General features: G+C 42.2%; 1 protein-coding gene across 1 annotated transcript in view; it reads right to left on the bottom strand.

Moving 5' to 3' along the window:
• The window catches only part of LOC310868009 (cadherin-7-like), a gene marked incomplete at its 5' end in the record, with an annotated part of 188,143 nt that overhangs the window by 131,611 nt on the left and 29,894 nt on the right, over nucleotides 1-26,638 (bottom strand). Inside the window, one exon of the mRNA XM_083778211.1 lies at nucleotides 1,221-1,515. Within this exon, the coding sequence (XP_083634337.1) occupies nucleotides 1,221-1,515 (295 nt within the window). The remainder of the gene's footprint in view (nucleotides 1-1,220; nucleotides 1,516-26,638) is intronic.

The following is a 26,638-nucleotide window of genomic DNA, read 5'->3' as shown; positions in this document are numbered from 1 at the left end:
TTCCTGAAAGTTCATATAATGGCCTGTTGTGGCGCTGGACTGGACCCAAAAAGCCCCATAGCTCCATAGAGGCCCATGTATTTGGGCCCAACTTCACCTAGACTGTATTACCTTAATAAACATGGTCATGAATACTTTCTGCTTCCAGTCACTAGTTTAAAGTCTCATTTCTAATGTCATAATATTCTTTTTGGAAAATTATGGTCCCATTTATAAAATAAATGACCATAAAGTCGCGCATGTTCTGAGGGGCGTGGCTACCGTTACAGTCTATGATCGGGATCCCCCACCCACTCGAGTCAAAATAAAAACCAACGGAGAAGAAGGGGGAAGTCCCGCCTCGTTGTCTGGGCCAGCCAATGGCCAACTGGACCAGAACGGATCAAGAAAGATGGCGATTTACAGTGCATTAGAGTGCAAGGAATTACAGGCTTCATTTTACGGTCATGTTAGACCCGGGGAACGCTTTGTCCATATTTTTTTACAGTCTATGCGTTAAACCCACGGTAAAGAACCTGGGTGTATTTTTTGATAATAAAATGAACCTCGAATTCCACGTCAAAAAGGTCACCCAGTCCTGCTTTTATCATCTATGCAACATCGCTAAAATAAAACCAATTCTCACGCCCCCGGATCTAGAAAAAATCATGCATGTATTTGTATCTTCCCGCCTTGATTACTGTAACGGACTCTACACAATGCTAAGCCACTCCTCATTATCCAGACTCCAATTAGTACAGAACACTGCAGCCAGAATCCTCACTAACACTAACCGTAGAGCACACATAACTCCGGTATTAGCTGGACTGCATTGGTTACCCATCAAGGCCAGAGTAGATTTTTAAATCCTCTTAACCACTTTTAAGGCACTTCATGGACTGGCCCCACTGTATATCCTCGGCCTTTTAACCCCTAAGGATAATGTGAGACCCCTCAGGTCCTCGGATAAAGAACTCTTAAAAATCCCAGTGACCAAGTTAAAGACAAAAGGTGATAGAGCCTTTACAGTGGTTGTTCCTACCTTGTGGAACGCTCTGCCCTTGCCTTTGAGTAATTCTATAAATGTGAATTAAATTTGCATAAAAAGTTAATTTTTTAACATAATTTCCTCTGCAAAGTAGGCTACTAGTAGTACAAAGTAGTAGTAAGGTTGAAATCTATTTTTTTGCAAGTAGAAATATATCCGGAACAGCAACAAAGAGACGAAACACGTTTCTTACCCAGTGGCGACATCTCGGGGACCCCCGCCAGGTAGGGCCCGTCCGGGAACCTGGGCTCGTTGTCGTTGATGTCCTGCACCTTGACCACGAACTGGGAGCGCGGCTCCACGGGCACGTTGCTGAGGCGGTCCACGGCCTGCGCCGACAGCGTGTAGTAGGCCTGCGCCTCGCGGTCCAGCCGCTTGGTGGCGTGGATGTCGCCCGTGTTCTCGTCGATGGTGAAGATGGACGTGGCGCCCTCGCCCGCCAGCACGTACTTGACCTTGCCGTCACCCTTGTCCATGTCGGAGTGGAGCTGGAAGAGGAAAGGAAATTGATTGATTGATTGATTGTCAGGAACCCCGCAATGTGTTTGTTGGACCCATATGCAGAGCTCATCTCAAAGTATATGCAGGAAACTCAGGAGGACGGTTTACGATGACTTAAACTTAAACTTAGAGCAACAAGTAAGACGCGAGAACGCGGGAAGCGAACGCAGATCGTAAATTGCAATAACAATTAATGTTGAGCAGCAGTAAACAGGACTGTGACTGCTTAGCTAACGTTAGCCCATATGCACACACTAGTACACATAGCCTAGTTTTAGCTAACGTTAGCCCATATGCACACACTAGTACACATAGCCTAGTTACAGACAGTGTCGTTGTGACAGTATTATTTTTATGTTGGGCCTAGTACAGCAAGTTACAGACAGTGTCGTTGTTAAGCAGCGGCGGGTGGTGTAACAGCGAGCAAGTTACAGACAGTGTCGTTGTTAAGCAGCGGCGGGTGGTGTAACAGCGGGACACACAGACATTCAGCCCTTGCTGTCTAGTTACAGACAGTGTCGTTGTGACAGTATTATTTTTATGTTGGGCCTAGTACAGCAAGTTACAGACAGTGTCGTTGTTAAGCAGCGGCGGGTGGTGTAACAGCGAGCAAGTTACAGACAGTGTCGTTGTTAAGCAGCGGCGGGTGGTGTAACAGCGGAACACACAGACATTCAGCCCTTGCTGTCTAGCTGCGTCAGCCCTTGCTGTCTAGCTGCGCCCTCTGGTGGCGGGCGGGTGGTGTAACAGCGTGACACACAGACATTCAGCCCTTGCTGTCATACTAAGTGGCTCACTGCGTTCGCAATAATACAAAACAAGGTACACCTCACTCTTGACACCGAGTGTGACATTGATTGAATAGTCTATTAGACAGAAATGTAAAAACAGCAACAGAGTACAGTCAAACACTTCTAAGTCCAAAAGCACTTGATACTGATTATGTCCTCTCCTTTGGGCCTGCTGAAAGGTGGATTTTCTGGCCTGAGGGCATTCACACGCTTGGGTGGCAGTGCTGTAGAAGGCTAATTTACCCAGGTTTGTTTTAAAAGTGGGTAGATCATTGTTCTCACTCCCTCTAGTCCAGGGGTAGGCAACCACATGTGGCTCTTAGGCCCTCTCCCGTGGCTCCCAGTTGCTTGGGCAAAGAAGTATGAAAATATGTTTTATTTTTATTTTCTTTCACATTTTAATCATAATTTAATATTGTAGTAGGCATAAAGCTATTCTTTCACACGGATATTGCACAAAAATAAGAAGCACATGTAATGAAGGAAAATGAAGAATGGATTAATGCTAAGACATCTTTGATTGTTTTCACCACCAATGCTGCTGGCTTACTGGTGTACTTGATTTGCTTTGAGAAATTACAATACAATGTAATATTGAAAGACCATACAAATCATTATCATCATCATTATTAAAGCAAATATATTGTGCAATCCAAATGTAATTGTAATATTTGTATTTGTAATTTGTATTTGTAATAATAGTGTCTCTTTTGATAATAAAGGTTGACTACCCCTGCTCTAGTATGATGACACGATCCCGTCGGTGTCGTTTGGTCGTATTTTAGTCATCTGAGAAGTTTTAGTCTAGTTTTAGTCAAGATTTTAGTCGCCTAAATCTGCAGTTTTGGCGGGTCATGACAGCAATGGTAATGGCTCTAAGTGTTGGGTTTGAGAGGATAAATCTCATCAAAACGGGTGGTCCGTGGCTCAAATGCCAAATAAAATAATAATGATCCTTGATATATGAACCGGGTTGAAAACCACCATTGTTATTTTAGCTTAAGAATACAGATTAATGATGTGAATGTCCCCGAAAGCTCTGCTCAGAACCGGAAGCCACCGTCTCGTTATCTGCACTTGACCAAGTGGACCACATAATATGCAATGCAGTACAGTAAGTATACTTTGTGACATGTTGTGCCAGCCTATAAATATACAGTACACACTGTACAGTATGTATTGGTTATAATTGTCACCATAATAATGCTACTGTAACATGTATTAAATGAACTGCCAAAACTATCACCGTTACAAAAGTTTCTGAGTTGCTGCCGTTAAAACGGCTGCTCCTATATTTATGCGACCAGTGGTGGAAAGTAACTAAGTACATGTACTCAAGTTCTGTCCTGCAATTTTGAGGTACTTTTACTTTTTGGAGTATTTCCAATTCTCTTGTAGATCAAATAGCCAAAGTTTAAATAGGGCTGAAGTGTATGTTTTGTAATAATCAAAATATACAAAGTAACTAGTTACTAATAATAATAGTCAGTGGTGGAAAAAGTACTCAAATGTTTTACGTAAGTAAAAGTATAAATAATGCAATGTAGATGTACTCCGTTACAAGTAGAAGTCCTGTATTAAAAATGTACTTGAGTAAAAGTATACAGGTATCGGAATGAAAATGTACTAAAAGTAACAATACTCATATTAAGCGCAATAAGCGCACAGTGCGTCGGATCGCGACGCATTGTGAGCTTGTAGGTCGACTATTTACAAATGACTGAAATCTGTATAGATCTTAAGTGATTAAAGTATGTTTAGTAATAGGCCAAATAATCAAAAACTAAAAAGTATCAAGTAGCAAAAGTTTTCAAATAAATGTAGTGGAGTAGAAAGTACAATATTTGTCTCTGGGGTAGAAGTAAAAGTACTGAGAATTAGAAATGCTCCAGGAAAGTAAAAGTACGTCAAAATTGTACTTGAGTACAGTACTTGAGAAAATGTACTTAAGTTACTTTTTACACGACTGCCTCAGACTCACATCAGTCTTTGCCAGATTGTCTTGTGTGAACTCAAAGCTCTCAAGCGTTGTTCAAGCAAAGTTTTTGACCTCATGGACTGACCTCTTGCTTTGTTTTGTAGACGATGGATGTGTTTTGTCCAGCCCTTGCCTGTACCTCTGACCTCGCTGACTGCCATTTAGAATTCTGATCCACAGTTTAGAATAGATGTTTGCCTGCTCCTTTGCTCGTTTTTGAACTTTTTCGTAACATTAAAAGCAGTTTCAGTACTGGTGCCTTCTGTGCCTGCACCTGTGTCCCTTCCACGTGTGCTAGCTTGACAATCTGGTCATGCCGGAAGGTATAAGGGAGTGAATGGGGGGGCACAGGTGTATGTATTGCAAGTGATAGTAGATGATTGGATGACTGGAGAACCAACCGGATGGTGAGGGCGGAGTTTAGGGCTGATGGGATTAATGATGGGTTTGACCCTGGGGTAGAGCCAAGACACTGGGTACAGGCGCGACATACTAAATCCAACACCGGTTGTGCTTATAACCACGCCCCCGGGAAAGTTACGGTTAGGTTCCTGGTTTAAGGACTTCAGTGTTTTGTACCATACTATTGTATGTATAAGTACAGAACAAAGAATGTTTGCTTTCGCCATCTTTGTTGAAGAAGAGTCTGGGCAATTAAGATTTAGTCTTACTAGAAACACTAAGAGTTTCTAAATCTTATATTTAGATTTAGTCTGGCTTAATCTAGTCACCTCTGGGGTGAGGTTACACGATCGGTATATGGCCAGTACAGATTTCATTCCATATGTTGATCTGAACCCCATGCCAAAGCACCAGCGCTCGCCGTCAGGGCGTCTTACTGGTACTGTGACACTGTATTAGCTATTATTTATTGCTATTGTCATGAAATCAGATATTGCAACATTGGCCAGATTATTGTTTAACACGTGCAAATATGTGTGCCGTGCAGCTTGCAGTGTTGGCGGCAGTCTCCCTGTGCTGTAAACACATTTTCCACAGAAAAAGAACAAATATTTGACAATGGATTGTTGCTTTAATGAGAGTGCTTGCAGGAGCATCCAGCACTCTATAGCTGTGCCTCAGGGATATCGTGTATAATTATAGGTTTGCTGGATGCCTATACTGTACAGTGTACATCCGTGTTAATTTCCACTAAAACTATGGCAGAAAATGTCCATAGACTACCTTTCTTTCACTGACGATTACCGTACTAAATGTTACCGTTTCTGACCGAGGCAAAGTCATAGCTTCAAATTGACATATTGGTTGTTCAGTTTGACCCATCAGTTTTGGAGATATGGCTTATAGAGTAAAATTGTCTTGCAGAAAACAGCGAGAAAAAAGGCTTGAAAGGTTCTTTGGTCTCTAACATTACATCTAGCTACATGTTTGCACATTTATCTCATGCTTTTACATGTCGATTTCAGCTCTGACATTTATTTCAGACATACGTAGTATGTGAAGAGTCTGCCTGTGCTATTAACTAAAAAACATTTATTTCTCCTCTCCTGAACAGTTAGTCTTGCCGCCATGACTGTCCCTGTAGCAAAAAGAGTCACAAATAAAGACAAAATAAAAACTAAGCTAAGTCAAAATGCATCTGCATGCCTCTGCTATAAAGGAACTCCCTCCATGTTTATTCACCATGGCCTGCCTGTCAGAAGGATCAGACTGGAGGTAAATTGTCAGCCGCCGTGGAGAGTCAACATTTAATCTCGAGCAAGTCATCCGTGGCAGTTTGTTTCCGGTAAACATTGACGACAGGAAGGACAAAAGCATGACAGCCACGCAGAGCGTGCAAGGCTGGGGTCGGAGGTCAAACTCGGTTCTAGTGGTTTCTTTTTAAAGGTATATTCAGTGATTTCACTCAAAAAACCTTAGGTTTCGTTTTTGGCTGTGGGACCCAGCCTTTCGTCCAATCAGGATAGAGAGTCAAAAACGAAACCTAAGGTTTTTTGACCCCCAGGGGTTAACTGGGGACAGGGAGGAACTCCTTATATGGCCAGCACACTCTATGGTAGGGATGATTATCACAACAAAATAAAAAAATAAGTGATATTTGAATTAAGTGAAATCACTGAATATACCTTTAATAGTGGTGCATATACTCCTCAAGGTCTGTACTTAAAGGACAACTTTGTTTTTTTCAAAAAGGTTCATTTTAGGTTGTTAGGGAAAGTAAAATAATTGTAATACTAATTGTAATAGTGCACTCCTCAAGTACTGTACTTAAGTCAAATGTTGAGTTTTCTTTTACTTTCTTTCAGTTTTCAATACTTTTAGTTCTATAACTCACTAAAATCTCAGAGGCAACTATTGTACTTTTTACTCCACTACACATATTTGAAATCTCTATTAGGCCTATGATAAGACATGCATGAACCACTTCAGCCCTATACTTTGGCTTTAAGAAAATAGCCCATCTACAAACTCGCAACATGTCACGATGCAACACTTAAGCTCGTAGATATGATTGATTGATTGATTCTTTATTGCATACTCAGGGGAGTCCATATCACAGTACATAACAGCAACACAATAGATACAAATAATAATAATATAGAAAGAAATATACAATAAAAAGAGTTCCACCATATTCAGTTTCAAACATACAGACAAGTTCGCCAATGGTTCCACAGTCTGGAGGAGAACCTGACAGAACTACGTATCGTGTTAGTGATGACATCAATGATGTAATTTACTGACTCAGATACCCTACACATGAATTTATACATAAGATTGCGTAGCACAGCAGAGCAGGTGGGAACCCCAACACTGACAAACATTTGACTTGCACTGGAGCTTTTTTTTTTTTTTTTTTTTTTTTTTTTTACAATATATTTATTGATTTTTATTTTTTTTTGACAAACAGACAATACAACAAAACAATACATAATACAGACAATACAATACAATTACTTAAAATGAAAACCAAACAAAAAACCAAACAATAACATACCTATATAAGTACAGTATAATAAAATAATGGCACTTAGAATGGTAACAACAACAACAGAGTCCTTATGGCCACAAGACCAAACAGCTGCAGAGAATACAATTAGACAATTTCCACCATTAAATGAGATAAATCATTAACCGTAATATATTGGATAAACCTTCCCCATATCTTATCAAACATCTTCTGTTTATTCTTCAAAGTATAAGTGATTCTTTCCAGAGGAAGACACAATGATAACTCCCTAAACCACTGAGCAATACTGGGTTTGCCTATCTTTTTCCACGATAAGGCTATAGCCCTTTTGACTTGTAGTAAACATAAATCCAGGAATCTTTGTTCGCTACTCTGAATCTTATGGCCAGGTGGGTAAAGACCTAATAGAAACAGTTTTGGGTCAAGCTCAATATCTATCGACAATATCTTCTGAATCTCCCTCCTCACTTCTTCCCAGAATTCTTTCACTCTTGGACATGCCCACAGACAATGGAAAAGTGTACCTTTGTCTTTACCACATCTCATACAAGTATCTGGAATATCTGCACTAAATGTATTTAATTTCTCTGGAGTGATATAAACCCTCATCAGCCAATTATATTGCAACAGTTTTAACCGAGTGTTACCCGCCTGGGATTGAGCATCCATACAGGCTGAGCTCCACTCTTCCAATGTCAATTCCTCTTGTAGATCAGCATTCCATGCATTATATTTGGATTCAGGGGATTCAGGAGAGAGTTCTACTAACATAGAGTATAAATCAGAAATGATGCCCCTATTAAAGGGGTTTCTGATAAGCTCTTTTTCTATTATTGACAGGGGAGGGAGAGTCAGAGAATTCACCTGTTTAACCCCTATAAAGCTTCGGAGTTGTAAATACTTAAAGAAGTGTGTACGGGGTAAATTGTATTTAGCAGCTAGTTCATCAAAAGAGAATAGATTCCCCCTTTTGTCAAAAACATCCTTCCAGGCCCAGGCCGTAGCGTAACGGTCTGGGCACCGGACTGGTGATCCAGTCGCGGTGTGCCGCGGGTTCGACTCCCGGACCCGACACGGCCTTTACCGCATGTCATCCCCCCATCTCTCTCCCGTTTCCTGTCAGCCTATACTGTCTGTCCCTTAAAAAATCAAAAAAAAAATATCTTAAAAAAAAAAAAAAAACATCCTTCCATTGTTTAATCCCTTGCTTGGCCCATATCTTGAAGCCCCCATCCGCCCTTCCTGGGGTGAAATATTATATTTGGGCAGAGCTCAAACAGCAACTGCTTGGATTCCTCAATCCACTGGGATGAAAAGTTGTTTGTTGTCAGCATCACAATTTCATCATGACTCAGTGTCTTCATTTTTACCACAATAAAATTTAAAAGTTCGTCTTCCACAATCACCTTTCCATCCTCCGTTTTGTATATATCGGGTTTTGAGCGAGGGCAAGTAGAGCCTCCACCATCAGCATGCACACCCGCCATTGTCTGTCACATCCACATATGCTCTATTTTCAAAAGAATATAGCACAAGCTTTGTTGAAAAGGTAAGTTTTGAGTCCATATGTTTTTTAAAGCATCGGCAGATTGCACCGAGGACGATATCAAATATGTATGGGCTATTGGGCTTGGCAACTCATTTAGGACGGGAACGCATCTGTGTCACTTTCACGTTTAACCACTTCACGCATTATTTTAAACTTAAACTAGCTGTTGAAAAATCAGATCTATACAAGCTCATAGCGCAGCACGAGTGCCGCGCTATAAGCTTGTAGATCTGCATTTTTTTTGCAAAATCAATATGTATACAAATCGTTGAATATAATATTCTTTCCCAGCCAACATTTTTAACTCAAATATTTGCTTCTGGGGGTTTTCTGAAAAACCTATGTTTTTCAGAAAACTGTCAGAATTTAGAAGGCATTTCGTAGAATCTGGCCTTCCATCCTAAATTGGCTAATACCTACACCAAGTCGACTGTTCCTTCGTGTTGTTCTTTCATTTCCTCCTGCTAATCGAACCCATCTTTAAAACAGTCACTGCCCATTTGCAGGTGCTTTTTCACTATTCTACTGCTATTACCACCTTCAGGGAGGAGCCATTGTTGCTTCTCTTGCAGAAATGTAAATACCCCCCCCCCTCCCCTCCCCTCCCCCCCAGTAACTCCCTCCCTTGGCCTCCCTTGAGGTAAATGGAGCACAGCAGCAGCACAGCTTGCATATTATGGAGTGTTGCCAGGTCTGCTTATTATGAACCATTTTGACCTGAGATCAGATTCTAAAAATGTCTGTTTGAAAATGACAGTTTTCTGAAAAAGCTATGTTTCTATGTCAATCGTTCTTTGATTTTTCAAAAATAGCAGACCTACAAGCTTGTAGTGCACCACTCTGTGGTGCGCTATGAGCTTGTAGATCTGCTATTTTTCAATAGCTAAAGCATAATATAATGCTACCACCCAAAGGCCCAAAATGTGATAAGCGGCTTTGGGCTCGTTTTCCTGTAAAGTCGCTTGTACAATTTAGGCATTTAGCAGACGCTCTTAATCCAGAGCGATTTACACAGTAAGCAAGGTAAACACGGGGTAATGCAGTGTTGATTTCGTCGACTAAAAACTACGATGAATAATGTTCGCCGACCACCTTTTTTCACAGACAAAAACTAAAAATAAATAAATAGGGACCATAGTCTCACGTAGCCAGACAACTATTCCACCAACTCCGAATGCTACTGTATATAGAGTCTGGAACTACACCTCCCCAAACCCGATTAACGGAAGCTTTCCGTTTGTGAAAATATGTTTTCAAATATCTTTACATTTATTTATTTTTTAATTTCCATTTCTGCTAAGCAGCTATACTGTATATAGGCCTATACTTCGATGCTTTCAAATTATATCAGGATAACTGTGTGTAAAATGTTTTCATAGACCTTCATGGTTGCTTGTTTCCTCCGCATAATCTGGCATGGCTTTGCACGGTGGTGGAGGAGGGGGGCTTACACAGGCAGCACTAGTTTGTTGGCAGCGAAACATGAGTTTTGAGGAAGGGGGTGGAGTGGGTGGTACGGGGTGGTATCTGAGCACACAGGAGGCCCTTCTGAAAATCAATGCTGACACTTATCACCACTTTGTATTCATAAGGCTCTCCTGAGACGAGACAGTTAGCTTTTGTGCTGCTCTGTTTACCTTGTTAAGAGTGCGAAGGAGGAAGCGAGCTGGGAAAACTTTTTTTCCTGCGGGTTAAGTGCGTCATCTCTAAGCTTATTGTTCTCGTTTACACATTCGCCCTATCACGGTAGCTGCTGCTACAACATCGCGCAACTAGTTTCCAAAGTCGAAACGTGATGGGGGAGGTTGAAGTTTGAGGGGCTTCGAGTTTACTGTAAAAGCAGTCGTTTCCAAACGTGTTAGCTTGAGTGCCAAAATAGAAACGCGATGTCTCCTCAGGAGCCACAGAACTAGTGAAACTAATAATAATATGAATTTGGAGAGCTTGTACAACTTCTTATTTTACTTATTTTATTTATGTTGTGAACACGGCTCTAGTCGGTATACAACACAGGAAGCAAGACAAATACTAGAGGCCTTGAATGAAAACAAAAAATGAAGGTTTAATTATGAAAGGTTTTATGACATTCATTTTCATTTATTTTTGTTTTTGTTTTTTGTTTTAGGTTTTATGACCTCAATTACACCCAAAAAACCTGAACTTTGAACATTCAGTGGATTTTCTGTGGTCTGAGGTTTTCTTTGGGGTTTGGAAGCCTTTTGAGCTACAATGAAAACAGGCAAGTGAGGCAACACAGTGAAAACAGTGACATCTGCTGGCAAATCCCATTGACATATATGGGATTTGCAGGATCTTACATCACAAACGGTAGGAAAATCAGAGCACCTGTTTGAGCCAGAAAACCCCAGATCACAGAAAATCTACTGAATGTTAAAAGTTCATGTTTTTTGGGTGCAATTGAGCTTAGAAAACCTAAAAAAAATAAGAACAATTCCAAAACCTTTTTTTTTATGTCACAATCCCTTTAAATCATGCATGCAACCCACATGAAATATGTCTCAGGCTCTGTATTCCCCCCCCCCCCCCCCTCTCTCTCTGGGCTAAGTTAGATGTTCTTCTATTCAACAGACTGTGTTTGCTTGCTGAGAGCCTAAAGTCCACACACCCAGGAGCGTAAAGCAATACTTTCTGTGAGGATATGGCAATCATGTTTCACAAACACCCCCGAAAAAAAAGAAGAAGAGAAAAACAGCGTGGTCAAAGACAGAATGACTCTCTGCATTGAGTGCATTCATATAGCGTGAATGCAGACATATTGTATATGTGGCAAAAGTGCAAGGCTGTTTAACGTAGAAGGAAGCTAGAATGGAAGCTAAAAAAGTTGATAAGCAACATTTGAAGAGTTATACGGTACGCTACAAGTTCTACCTTTGGATTTGCTCTCTCGGTTAATAAATGGTAAATGGTGTGTCGTATAATTTAGATAAATGAACTGGCTAAATTGTGTTTCACTACAGCGTAAAGTATCTCTCTCTCTCTCCAAAGTCTAGGAGACAGGGAGCAGTTACGATTCACACCTGAAAACAAAGGGTCATTGTTGCCAACTGTTTGAAGCTCGGTCCCCTGGAGGGGAGAGGTTTTAGAAATTACCACAGAACCATTTGTGACCATTTGCTACTTATAAACTAATTCCACAGGTTAAAACTCAATGATTTTATAAACAATCTGTCACTATAGAAAGATGAGACTAACTATTAATAAGTGAGTTTTACTCGTCTCCTTTAAAAGGTACGATAAAAGCATAGGGTTTCGCGTCACCGTGTTGGTTTTTACCTCTTAAGAGAAAGTGTTCAGTTTTATTTTATAGTTCCGTTAAACATTTCTTAACTACAAGTGTTTCCATTTTCATATACTCATATTAAGGTATGATTAACCATGTTCATAAGTTGTTCACAGTTTACATTTAAGTTTTGTTAAGTTTTAAAAACTGTTTATCATCTAAAATTATCGCCCCAGTTTAAACGGATCAGTCCTTTGTCCTAGTCCCGCCTCTCTCTCCAACCGGAAGGAGTTATATCATTGGTCAAGGGGCAGAAGCCGCTTGCAACAGGCAGGGACGGAGGCGGGACTAGGTTACAGGATATAAACAAAGGCTTGGACTCATTGTCGGGGTTCCTGGATCCGGTTAACTCCTTTCGGCTCGAGTGTACTGTGTGTTGTTTAATCCGGAGAACCACAAAGGATTTCCTTTCTCTGTCGTTTTGCCTTGACTGCTGGACTGTTTTTTAATACCGGGTTCGAACTGGCGACCTTGCAGTTACCATCCAGCCACTCTACCCCTGAGCCACCGCCGCCCCTATGCTTCAGAAGACCTTGAAGAGACCTCAGGGCATTGTCCGATGCTCTATCGTTTTTCGACAATGCAATAACAGCAAAAACGGTAGAAAAAAGAAAAGAAAGAACACTCGACTGGAGAATGGATTCTTTGTGTGTGGTTTCTACACAGAGGACACACACACACACACACACACACACACACACACACACACACACACACACACACACACACACAGGAGAGCTTTAAAAATGTAGACTCTGAGCCTCGGAACAGCTGTCACACAAAAACACACAAAAACACACGCACGCACGCGCACCTCTGTGTGTTCTCCTGCTCTGGGGAGCAGTAGCCATGGTGTTACTATGTTGAAGGAAGGTCAGGCTGTCTGTCTGTCTGTCTGACTGCCTGAAGACACAAGGGATTGTGTGACATTGTGTGTAATCTTGGGTTTAAACCAATTATAACTATGGTTTGAACCACTATATATTACTATACTATTAGCCCTTAATTTGATTCTTTTTTTGGGAATGAAATCAATAAAAACAGTGGAATGATCTAGCTGGGGAGCTTTGGAGAGTGTAGTTGAGGCAGCAATTCAGTGGAACATTAGAAAACATCTATTTAGCTTCAGAGGACATAACATCAATAACAGATTTACCAATATCAACATTTTGTAACTCCTACTTGGAGTTGGGACTCAGGACTAACATTAGCCCCACATGATGGAACCACTCACTCCCATACAGTTATAAAGGAGCTCACTCCACTATAATGTAGCAGCCTCTCATGGAGAGCTTCCATGGGGCTGGACTGGTGTTAGCCTCCACGCTGACTGAATCAGCATGTCTCGCACCGAACACAGCTTTGTCCGTGCTGCCGTGATATTATGCTAAATCACCGCAGCACGACAACAAGCCCCCGGTGTCCTCGTCTCGATGCGAGACACGCTGAAGCAGCCATAACGTGTAAACCAGCATTAGTCCAGACTCCAGGCAGCCCCATATGGAACCTGTCACTCCGCTATAGTACACAACTATATGCTTTTATCTACGCTTTTCATCCGTTTTAAAATCTAAATGTCCCATCCGCGGGACAAGAGCGATATAAACAGATTCTTCATTGAGTGAATTTGTCTGCTCTCTGCTGAGTGCTGACTGCACGCAATGATCTACACTACAGGCTGCTTGGTGCACCGTCAATTTCGATTCGATTTCAATACGTATCGAGAATCGTGACAGCCTTACTATAGACACAATGGGCTGGGCTATACTGGGCTAGACAGTAGGTTGATATTAAATGGTTGCATTATGCGCACCACACACACCTGAGGGTGTCGGGGAACAACGTTTCAAAGTTGACCACCTCCTCTGTGACATCTCAATGGACAGCGCTGCTCGAGCACGCAATTACACCAAACATGAATACGCCGTTATCCTTTGTCTTAGACATCCCTGTCAGGAACAGTTTTTGTTTTGTTATTGACCGCTGCAGCTGTGTGTGCATGTATACTGCAATGAATCACTAGAGCTATATATAAATACACAGTGTACAGACAGATGTGCATAATGGTCGTGCCATCCGCACCGTGACAGCAGGTTTATCACAGGTGTAACAAGATGAGTCATAATCTAAACGCAGCGAGAGAGACAGAGATAGGGTCATTACTGCGCCACGGACAGCGACACAACAGGCTGGGCAGGACTTACATCTTGACGGGAGGTTGTTAAATGGTTGCATTATCCACTCACACACGCTGCACACACCGCACACACGCACACCTCTGTCAGAGAATGACGATTAAAAATGACCTTCTCCTCTGCCTCAAGCACCCAGATAAATGTGTTCATTGCAAGACGGCACGACAGACGTGCTTCAGGTGAGCTTTTGCGTGACTATTGTAGCGGTTGTTTTTTGACCGTCCATTCGCACCTGCAGGTTCCCTCCCTGTCATGGCCTGTGTGATCCAGCGTCCCAGATGCAGATTGCAGCAGTATGGTTGCCTGTAGCCTACTTGATGATACACAACACAAAGTCAGTATAATAATAATAATAATAAAACTTTATATGTATAGCACCTTTCATGACATGAAATGCAGCTCAAAGTGCTTTACAGAGCAATGGAGAAAAAAAAGAAAAGCAAGGCAACGACATTATTTTTTAGTTGCCATTTTTTTAGGCAAAGCGAGCAGGCCAGCAGTGGAAGACCTTAGGGGGCGGTTTGGGACATATTTAGGCAGGCAGTCATGTAGGTAGGAAGGTGCGAGACCATTGAGAGCTTTATACATAAGTAAAATCATTTTAAAATCAATCCTAAAAACAACCGGAAGCCAGTGCAGTGAAGCCAAAACTGTATGGATCGCCAAAGTCCTGAACTTCCACTGCCCCCTGGCATTGGAGTTCCCAAGAACTGTCTACCAAAAGCAGTGTTTGTTTTGTTTTTGTTTTTAGGAACAGTATTTTAATGACGTCACTCACATGCACTTAATTTTTGGGCGACCGTAGTTGCGACCGTATGTCACATTTACTATGAAAACCTGCATCTCCCATCCGTCCGTTAGTCACCCCACGCCTCCATATATGATCACGCCTCGAGACATCACACCTCCATATATGGCCATCTCCATATATGAAGATCACGACACTGACCTCATCTATAGTATATATGAATAGCTCATTCTACAACTGACCTCAAAACCTCAAACACTTATATATCCATAATTATATGGAGCTGACCTGTTCCTGGATTGGGGTGAGAGAGAGACAGACAAAGCGAAAGAGAGAGAGCGCTCTCGCTCATGTCGAGGTGCATGACGAGACCCAGCCCTCGTTGACTCTGTTTAACGGACAATATGGACTTTAGAATGTAATAATTACAACGTACGGGTGTCTATTTTCTAAACCTATTTTTAAAGTTGAAGGGTTTAATATATAAAGCTTGGATCCTCACGGGAAATTTCCGGTAACTGCATTTCAGACGATTTGACCGAGACCCGTGGCAATTTGGAATGGATCCGACCCTGCCCGATGGACAAGTCAATATTTTGGGCCCGAAGCGGCTCGGCTCTCGGGTATTCGGTTCCGGATGGACCCGTGCTGCCCTCTACTTAAGTTAAGTTCAGCCTACTCTGGCATTAAATGAGTTGAGCTAATAAAACAATTAACTAGCAGCCAGTCGCAATAAGTAGTCTATACAAACATAATTTCCATGTAGGCTAAAGTGACTGTGTCACAGAGTATGTTCTCTATGTCCTTCACACATCAGGGGTTGACAGTACAAGTATTATTGTACTTTATTACATGGGTTGGTTGATACTGATTGGTCAGTTGCTGAATTCAGCTGTGTTATTTCTTGATAACAGACCGCTCCGCTCTACTGCCTAATCAAAGTCTCAGAGCACCTGCTGCGCAGCCTGCACTGCTTGATATTTACTGCTGTATCCAACATGACAGCCATGTAAACACACACACAATGTCATTTACAGCTAAACATTGCTCACAAAAATGTTTTTGAAAACATTTGAAGCGAGAAATAGACAAAAGCAGTACCCACAAATCTATTCTATTTGATCCTTGTTTTCCGGCTGCATGGGCAGATGGCCAGCGCGACACTTATGGAATATACTTTCTTTACTGTAAGCAAGGAAATACCTTGTTTTGTTGTGTTTTGGGTCATATGGTACATATCACCTATATATATAAATCACCTTCAGGGTGATTAACCACCATTATCCCTTACTAGGAGTTAACGAGCTGGTCAGAGCGGTGTCAGGAGCTCAGAGAGCGGACCATACTCCCGTGCGGTATATGTGACTGATGATGACACATTGTTAGCAGCTAATTAAGAATACCTGGCAGGCTTTTAAATAGACACCATGTTTGTTTGCATTGTTGCCACTTTATATGCTAACAAACCCGCTTGAGAATTACCCTTGGAATTACACTCTGGATGCACATGGGATCACCATGGTTCCAGTGTGGATCTGGGAGTGAATAAAATGTATTGCAGATAAAGGCGACTGTCATTTTGAACTTGTGGCTTACCATAACCTTCTAATAAGGGGGTTCATTAAAAAAACAACGTATACATTCGACAATAACCAAGTTTCCGGGGGGAAATTGTGGCAGATAACCCTGCGACTAACGGTACATAACGTTACAAGTTATTTTTATTTTATTCTCTTACCACAGTGTGCTTCCTGATTCTGGGCAATTGACTATACTGGTCAATCACAGCACGTCTTTTCCGGGACTTTCATTACGCAGCTTGACAAGCTTCCGCTCATGCTTCCGCTATGCTTCGCAAGGAATCTCTGGAAAATGTTGCCTTCAACAGAGACACACGCCCCAGAGCCGGAAGAGGCTATGGTGTCTATGGTGGGGAAGGACAGAATATAGGATCAGGCTGCCTTTTATAGTGCCTGTTTAAAAGTGGCAAACATGATTGGTCCCTCCTACCACCTGTTGTTGTAAATAAAGTAATAGAGTTATTATGTGGGTACATACTGTAACATTGAGTAATATGATAACTCTGAAAAATGTGTTTGTTTATTGCTATTGTAGGCTTCCCTTCTTCTCTGGAGTCCTGCCTCAAAGCAGACCAGAGGTAAAACACTGTCGTTCCCTGATGTCATCGCTAAGGACACAGGCATCAGTAAGCAGGAACTGGGGATGGCAATGAAGGACCGGGAAGTCTGGCGTGTTATTGTGAAATCCACGATCTAGACTGCGGTCGAAAAATGATGATGATGTAGGCTGTCATGGAAGGGCTGTATACGTGAAGCAGAGCCAGGGTGTTGTAAATATTAGATTGTTTGAACACCATTTTTTGCCTCTGGACACTCTGAAAAGGTGAATGATTACAATACAGTTTGATTTTGCTTAAAAGGACTTGCTATTTTGAGTAATTTTGCCATTCAAGTATTTTTGTATTTTGAGTATTCCCTGCTACTTGAGTATTTGAGTATTTTAGGAGTATTGATTCAAGTGCCCTTTTGCACACTCGGACACTATAGGACAGAAATCTTCCAGTGTTATGAATTTTACAGACTTACATCTGAAAGTGTAACTAAACTTAATGTATATATGCATTGTAATACAGTGGCTGGGTTAGGGTTAGGGTTGTATAAAATGTTGACCTTGGACAGGATACGCAGGTATCTGTATTCTCCATTACATGATGGCCGGGTCAAGGATCTTCACAACCAAGAAAATGTTTTTGCTTTTGTGGATAGAATCATAGAACACTGCATACATAAATTACTGTCGAAACACTTGTGGCACGATTGTTCATTATTGGACCAAACAAAAATATATTTATCTTGTTACGATGATGATGATGATCGTGCTTGTGTGTGTGCGCGCGCTCGCCTGTTTAGCATTTCCCCGGCTTCGCTTCACTTCAATTCATCCAGAGAACATGAGAGGTCATGACAGGTGGGAGGTATACTGTTACTGTGATAACTTCTCTGCAGCACATGCATATCGCCCTCTTTTCTTTTCCACTCCGCTAGCGTCTGTCAGTAAGCTGTCAGAGCTCTGGGCTGTTATATACCCACCGAGAAAATGAAGGTCACTATACAGATCGCATCTAAAAAAAAAAGAAGAAAAAAAACCGTCTGATTTATACTTAGTTTGCTCGCCGTGTCGTGCGGCCAGATTTAGAGGCCGACAGGCGCGCAGTGCGCTTGTAAATCTGCTATTCTCTGCGCACGATATACTGCATCATTATCCACCACATCCCATGCAGAGGCAAATGTACTTTTTACTCCACTACTATTTGAAAACTTCAGTTACTACAGGGGTTCTTAACATTTATGGCTGGGGACCCCTGGGGACCCCTGGGGACCCCTGGGGACCCCCCCCCCCCCCCGCTCCCCTCCACCTAAAAAACAAAAATACATTGCATGGATGCACCTGGGACGTATCCTCAGTGATGTATCCCAAGGTCATTGGGGTTTAGGGTCTCCCAACATCATACCCCTCACTCAGGTGACCCAGCCGGGGTGATCAAGTCCCGACTTACGTCCCAGTAGCTACCCTCGATCAGTCCCATTAGGGAAAGACCAGGGCCACACAATCCATTCCTCCTGAACTACTCTGCCGGGACTGGGAGGTACCATTCTGGCGTGTGGAAGGACTAGACTTTGTGGTTTGACTCCTGTCCGGGCCCCTCCTACGTCTCTACCAGGTCCACTCCTGCTGTCACCAGCTCCAGCCCCTGTGCGTTGCACCAGACCCCTCCCCTCCCCTCCCCTCCCCTCCCCTCCCCTCCCCTCGCCTCCCCTCCCCTCCCCTCCCCTCCCCTCCCCTCCTCTCCCTCTCATTAGCAGGCAACAGTGCAGCACTATCTCTCTCTCTCTCTTTCTGGCAAAACAACTGGTACTCATAGTCATACTAGTGCTCATAGTCACATAGGTAGGTTAATGTCACATATGGGTGAACACGGACATTGCTGTTCCTTGGAGTGGTTGCACCACTCAAAAATCACATGCAAGGAAGTAGCTCATAACAAGTCCACAGTGGATTTTTATGAAACAAACACTTTGCAGATAGAAAGAGGATAATTGAAGCTTTACAATCAGATAGGACTTTTCTGTTTGGATGAATGTGCTGTCGATTGGAAGTTGCACCTAGTTAGCACCTTGCTGGCAAAATGGTCTGAATATCGTCAGTAGAGGGGTATATACGCATGACATTATCATAGCCGGTGGTTATGCAGGAAGGAAAAAACTTTCTGGCATTGACAGCCCATACATCCAAAGTCTGATTGCATTAAACTACGTTAAATGACATGAAACTCACTTTGCCACTCACGTTATGCATGCACATACAGTCTATATCCAGCTCTGATGTTTAACCATGGTGGCAAGGCTGACAAAAGAGAGGAGAGGCTCTGTGGGGAGCCTGTTAATAAAAGACTCAAGGGCAACATGTCACCAACACCATAGTGCCTAGATATCAAACTGAACGTTAGTATAGTATAAATATATGACTCCAAGTTCCCTTCGGGGGGATGAATGAGAAACAGATTAAACGAAACAATTTGGATTTCCAAAAAAATTACGCCCTGAAGTTTGAAATTTGTAATACCTGATTCATGGACTCCCGTTACATTATGCAGTCCGTGGCCTGTGAGGTATAGCAATGCTTCAGATCAACACCTGAACGCTGTTATGACAGGATCTCCAGAAGAGTTCAAAAGCTTTAGCCAAAACTAATAATAAAACCACGCCACATGCACATCGATCACAACGTGGCGAGGCTGTCATTCATTCTGCAATCAATCAATTCTCCATCACATCGCAATCTGACGATCCAGTCATAATACTAATTAATTGACACAAGGAAATTCCCCCACGCCGCTTCTTAGACGAGGTAGGTGTTCAGTGATTCATATTTCAAATCTCAAGACGTCTCCCCGAAATGTCCAATTATTTCCAATTGTTAGAACGCTAGAAGGTGATTGGGGATTTGCATACAATCTCGCTCATTTACTGAAAAAGCGTCTACACAAATAAATAAGTAAATGCGATAACAATGTTAGTGGTGCTTTATTTGGATGTGAGACACGGACAGGATGAAAGCGTGCGTGCTGCGTGCGTACATTGTGTGTGTGTGTGTGTGCACGTGCATGCATGCATGCTTGCGTGTGTATGAGATACATGTTTTCTCCCCTTGCTCTCTCCTTCAACTCAGTACATTTCTGATCTTGTGCCACATCGTGAACAATCCAACTTTCTCAGCTCTTAAATGTGGCTTCTAATGGACACCTGTGGCGTCTCGCCTCCACTGAGGCAGAGTGCTTCTGGACATTGAGTGACCTGCAGTAGCTTGAGTGGGCGATTTCACTCGCTATGGCACACGGACGTCTGAAACTTTAGATTTTGTATGATGTTCTGCGAAGGTGTTCCATCGCGCCGGCGATCAACATTCTGTGACTACTTGAAAGGTGAGGATAAACAAACAAAAAAATCGGCAGGGGGTCGATCATTTATGTATTTACTCTGCCAGTAAATGACTGAATGTGTATGAATCCTCCTATATGAAGCATATAATGGAATGGGATCTTCTTATGTTTATGGTGTGTGAAGGAAACTATTTAGATGATCTAATAAGCAAGGTGGCACGTGCTCCACACTCATGGGGCAAATGCTAGTTAGTGGCTGTATAATGTGGGCACAACGCAAGGTGCAACTAAGGCACAAAGGTGCTTTATTTCATTTCTGACCACACTCATCCAAACCCCTTTTGAAGGCATGCAGGTGCTGCATGGTCCCAAAACAAACGGAGATCAATGGCAAAGAGAGGACTGATGTTCCATAATTTTACCGATTATGTGGGCACGCATAAAGTCATTAAGTATGCCTGGTTTGCCTGGTGGGTGGTGATGGGTGGTGATCCACCCACAGCTGTAGTTGTATGATAAAGGGGGAGGGGTTAGGGCAGGGGCTGATAGTGTGATGTCAAAGCTACAGGGACACTTCTTGGTTGTGAAAACCAACCAAACGCCAGGGACACACAAAGCTCTGTAATGGGGTGGTTGCACCACTCAAAAAGTGAAGCTATAAGTTACTGCAACCAAATCTAGTCCATTATAGTCCATATGTCAATTATGTCCCCCAAGCATGAATTTATAGACAATACACATGGTATGTAATTGCTATGACTTGTTTGTTCAAATGCTACTAAAAAGGTCAATAGGAGGAGGATGACACATTATCTTTTGATTAAAATCCTGTTCACTGTAGGGCACTCATCTCTCATTTTTAAATTAGCACACAAGGAAAGGTAATGGGCTGAAAATTGCTACTGCTAAGGCTGAAGGATATAATATGCATGTGTAATTTGGTAGCGGTTACATTAAGGGTCAGTCGTTTAATTTACAGATGTACTCCTCCTTTAGTTATAGTGCTATTAAAGTCATAACAACTAGGGCACTACTTCAGGCCTTTAGGTGTGCACTTGAAAAAAGGCATGTACTTGACTTTGGGAATTGTGCAAAAATAAAAAAATAAAGAATTACATGACTCCGGTGTCTGCACACGTTGTTTAGCGGCTGACCGCAGTGCTACTGTGGTTGAACTGCCCTCCGTGAACCCAAGAGGAAAGAGAACTCGGCGGCTGGACTAGAAAAATGGAAGAGGACAGGATAGGATGTTGGAGTGAGACGCAAGAGAACAAGACAGGATGGTGGATGAGGGGCAAAAGGGCAGGCCTGCTCGGGAGTGGTGGGAATAAATACAATGGTCACCGGGGAGAGACGCTCCATTTGCTTAATGTGCCATTTTCAAAAAGTGGAGCCCTTGTAATCCTGCAGCAAGACAGAACAGCCCGAGCGCCGGACACACACGTACGTGCGTGCGTGCTGTGTGCAGAGAGCCCAGCTCTGTGGAATTTGATCAGAGCTCAAAGTGTTTACCGAAATGTTTGGATGCCCTGACATTTATTGAAAGTGGCCTTTAGTAAAAAGTCATATCGGACTGAAGCGTGAAGGTTTTTTCTCATGAGCCTGTGACGTGTGTGTGCGTGAGGTTTTGCCGTCGTCGTGTTTGCTCTACGACTAAGAGCATAATAATGTGCTGTATGAAATGGCCACGCTGTAGCCTCATTGTTAATCCAGTTTAAGCCACGATGACTAAAACTAAACATATTTATCATTTCGTCGACAAATTAGAAACTAGACTAAAATGTTAGGGAGGAAAGTGGAGAAGAGAGTCAGTGGAACTTAAAGACTAGTCATTTTGTGTTTGGTTGCGCTCGGGTCTACTACTTTTCAGATGACTAAAGTATGACAAAAACTAAATACTATGACTATGACTGAATTCACTAAATCAACATTTACTGTCAAAATTAACTCTGCCTCATGCCCCCCACTCACACACCCCTCGTCCCCCATTACTGCCCAACTCCCACACCCTCTCTCGCACAGACAGCTCGCCCTTGCAGTGCCATACTGTAACATCTTTGTCATACATCATACACAATCTGAAGACGTTTCAGACGTCTGTGTGCCAGCCAGCCTACAGTGGGTCAAATTGCCCACTCAATGCCATTCAATGTCCAGAAGCACTCTGCGAGCAGTGGAGGCGACTGGCGAGACACCACAGGTGTCCGTTATTAATCTAAGTGAATGCCAATGGTTCAAAAGCATATTGTGGAGGAACACTTGTCTTGTAGCAATCAGATCAGATACTGGTTAGCAGTTGGTGGACCCTATTGTAAACAAGTGTAATGCTTTATGGTGTCGTCCACAGTTAATAGTTTTGTATTGAGTTGTGCTTGAAATGTACTGTAATTCTCCAATCTGTTAATAGATACTTCAATCAATCAGTAACGAGTTACTAGTAATATATTACTGTAATATTATTACTTTACCCAGTAACGAATTACTCTGCCAAAACAGTAATATTATAACATATTAATCCACCAAAAAATGCTGCGTTATTCGTTACTAATGAGTGTGATTTGTTTGTGTTCATTCATTCATTTACTGTATGCAAGTATAGTAGCAAGTTGTCGCATGGCATGCGGAAATAGAACAGATCTACAAGCTATCAACAGCTAACAACAGAGATGCGTGGTAGCTTGTAGATCTGTTCTTTTTTAGAACGCGCCACAGCCTGAGCACAGATATGACGTACTGTAGCATATGCGACCGATGCAGTTCCACAAACAGAGCGAGTGGTGGAATATACAAGAAGGAGAAATGTATCCGCATTATCTTGTCTGTCAAAGATGGAAAGAATATTAATGTCCATTGTAACCTTTGCGTGGGAAAAAAGAACAACACTTTCCTCAGCCAACAAAACAAAAAACCCAAAACAGTGCTGATTAAAATTGGATCCGATCCTAAATAGATTTGGATCCATAGTGTGTCCGATGCAATATTATGCTTATTTTCACCATGACATGAGACTGCTCGTATTTGAGCGACGCCACCCCCGCCTCTCCGAGGCAGCGGAGCGGAGGGTTGCATTATATTCGTGCACTTAGAAGCACATTCTTACCGGAGCCGTCGACAATCACAACAAAACTGTCCCCATTGCTCGCTTTGATTTGTAATTTGCTGTGCGTTTGCACCAACCTCGCTCGCTCGCTTATTTTTTCCATGTCTATTTTTTAAACCTTTTAAAGTTGAAGGGTTTCATATTATATAAACGGTTCTCGGTTCGGCTCTCGGGTATTCGGTTCCGGGTGGACCCGTGCTACCCTCTAGTTCTACCTGATCAATTAAAAAAAAGAACATTTGAATTATCCCCTGTGTAAGTCATAATAAACAAGTGCCATACATAAAGCACACACATTACATGTAATGTTATATTTATCCAAATAGCCTACTACCATATCGTTTCTATCAGTCCATAGACTGCCAGTTTGGGAACTGGCCTGTACCACGCTCTCTAAGATCAGCTGTCTCGTTCAGAAACATTCACGGTTGTTTATTCAATTTAAGTTGTACTTTTTTGTTGTTTGTTTGTTTGTTGAAATTCTTGCATTCTCCATGACCGTGTATAACAATACATCAAAAATGATGGCTGCTCCAGGGCCCTCCGACAGCCTTTCAAACATATCTGTGCCCTGCAGTCACTAACCAATCAGGAGAGAGAGAGAGAGAGAGAGAGAGAGAGAGAGAGAGAGAGAGAGAGAGAGAGAGATGTATCCGTTCTATTTTATTGTATAATTCTGTTTCCTTTGCTTGATTTTCTGTGTAATGCAAAGCACATTGAAGTGCCTGGCTGTTGAAATGTGCCGTACAAATGCAACTGCCGTGCTTTACATGGGCTACACTTCACTGACGATACATTTTCTATTTGATGCGACTTCAATCTAAACTCACGCATGCATACACCTCAGAGTGCAGACCTCTGCCTGCCAAGGGATGATGCTGCGTTCATGCACCCCTTCCAAATGCTATCATGCACTGAATGGGGCATTATCACGTTAGTTAGACTATTGATTGGTCTAAGTAGCCGTCTACTGACCTAACAGATCTCAGTAGGTGCATTATGTGGGTTAATGACGGCCCTTAATTGCCGCCCTACTGTTTTGATCACGACGGAGGGGCGCCGTCTCAAGCGAACTTGAGCAACGAGAGCCACCACCGAGCGAGCTGAAGCGAGAGAGATACCAAGGCGAAAAGTAGACTAAAATGTTAGGGACGGACTACTGGAGAAGAGATCCAGTTTGGTCGGGTGCAGGTGTCAAGTCTCCGAAAATAGATGATTTACAAGCTCACATGTTTGCACACTGCGACAAAAAAAACTTTCCAAATCAAAAGCTTTACATTTTGTCCGAGGTTCCACTCAGTACTCATGTTGTGGTCTCGGGTTTAGGACCATGAGGCAACAATGGATCTCATTAGTGTCGCGCACTATGTTTGCTCAGGCCAGAGGCAGCGTGGGAAGAATGCATGGTGTGTGTGTGTGAGGAGCCTTCTCCAACTGTGGATACTACTAGGGACGTGCAGAGAATGTTACAGAGGCAGGGGCTAGAATACCCTAAAAGGGCTTTTTTTGTCAGAAAAATTGCGATAATAGTGGATCTTCGAGAGCATGTAAATCAGCCGTTTTCAGGGTGCGACCCCCACCCTCTTTAGCTACTGGAGATGCGTCGTATGACATGGGTTTCTACAGAGGTCAAATTCTTTCAGCGTACAATGATGTTCAGGAGAGTTCTGGAAAAAAAATGCAATTCTCCTGAATGCTGCCTTTTTTTTTTTTTTTACATTTTGCAATATGCTAAGCATATTGCAAAATGTCTGTCCTGATGAAGGTCTAATCGACCGAAACGTTGACACAATAAAGAGCAACATCTTTGGCAAGTTTCTGACAGTGTGCGGGACCTTTGATGTTCAAGGATAACCTTTTTATGCAATATGCTAAGTAACACAGTCAATTACACATTAAGCAATTACATTATGAATAGTCTTGGGTCTTAACTTTTGTCCATTTCCACCTCCCTTATATTACATCATTCTTTCTAGGCATTGAGCCGTCGACCTTACACGACCTAGCGTGACATATACAGTACAAGTACAACTGCAGATCAAGTATATCGTTTCGCAGATAAGCGACGTGAAACAACATTACTGTCGCTGACCGAGGAAGGATTGTGTGAGATAAAAGCACCAGGACAAGAAGAAGATATGCAGTAAATGTTGGTCATACATCCACAAAGCGTACATTTTGCTCCTAGGCAGTGGTGAAAAGTAGCACCATGTAGCACAGTACTTGAGGGCATGCACTCAAGTAAGTCACTTAAGTCCAATGTTGAGGTATTTCTTTACTTTATTCAGCATTTACAATTTCTCAATATTATTTTTTTACTTTTAGTGTGTTGGTATAAAATACTAACCACTTCAGCCGTATATGTATATATCGGCAATTTGAAAATAGATCTACAAGCTCACAATGTGTCATGATGCGACACATTAAGTAGGCCTACAGTATCTTTTCACGCCAATACTTTTGTATACTTTTCCTCGAGTACGTTTTGAATACAGGAGTATTATTTACATCACTGCATTGACACGTTAACTTAAGCAAAACATGCGAGTAGCCTATACTTCCTCCATCACTGCTCTCAGGTCATACTTGGAGGGGGCGGTGGATTTATGACATTATATATAAGGGCAACATTGCTGCCGTGTCAGTATAATATGGTCAATTGGATTTGGAATAGAAGTTGGAAAGTGTATCAAGAAAGGCTAATACCATTTCATTATTTATTTGTACTCCGGCATTATCTCAGACTCTCAGACCTATGTCTCGCTGTTATGCCCATCGGCTATGACGGGGGAAGGCAGCATAATATAAGGCAGCGTGCGCATACCATTAAAATAGCATTAGAACTCTTTTCATCATCCACGCTGAAATGTGTTATTTGTCGGGAAGCTTCTGCTCGTTAGCAAGTTGTGTCTAAATCAGTGTAATGCTGTGTTTTACAACTCTGTGGGAGAACACCCATGTTGTGATATGCAACAATTTGTCAAATCGTATGTATTTCATTTTATATAAATGGTAAATGCTGCATTTACACAGCACCTTTATCCAAGGCACTTTA

Source organism: Protomyctophum parallelum, assembly GCF_964188405.1.
Source record: "Protomyctophum parallelum genome assembly, chromosome: 12".
Classification (NCBI taxonomy): Eukaryota; Metazoa; Chordata; class Actinopteri; order Myctophiformes; family Myctophidae; genus Protomyctophum; species Protomyctophum parallelum.
The sequence above is the reverse complement of the archived record's forward strand: the minus strand, read 5'-3'. Positions and strand labels throughout refer to the sequence as shown.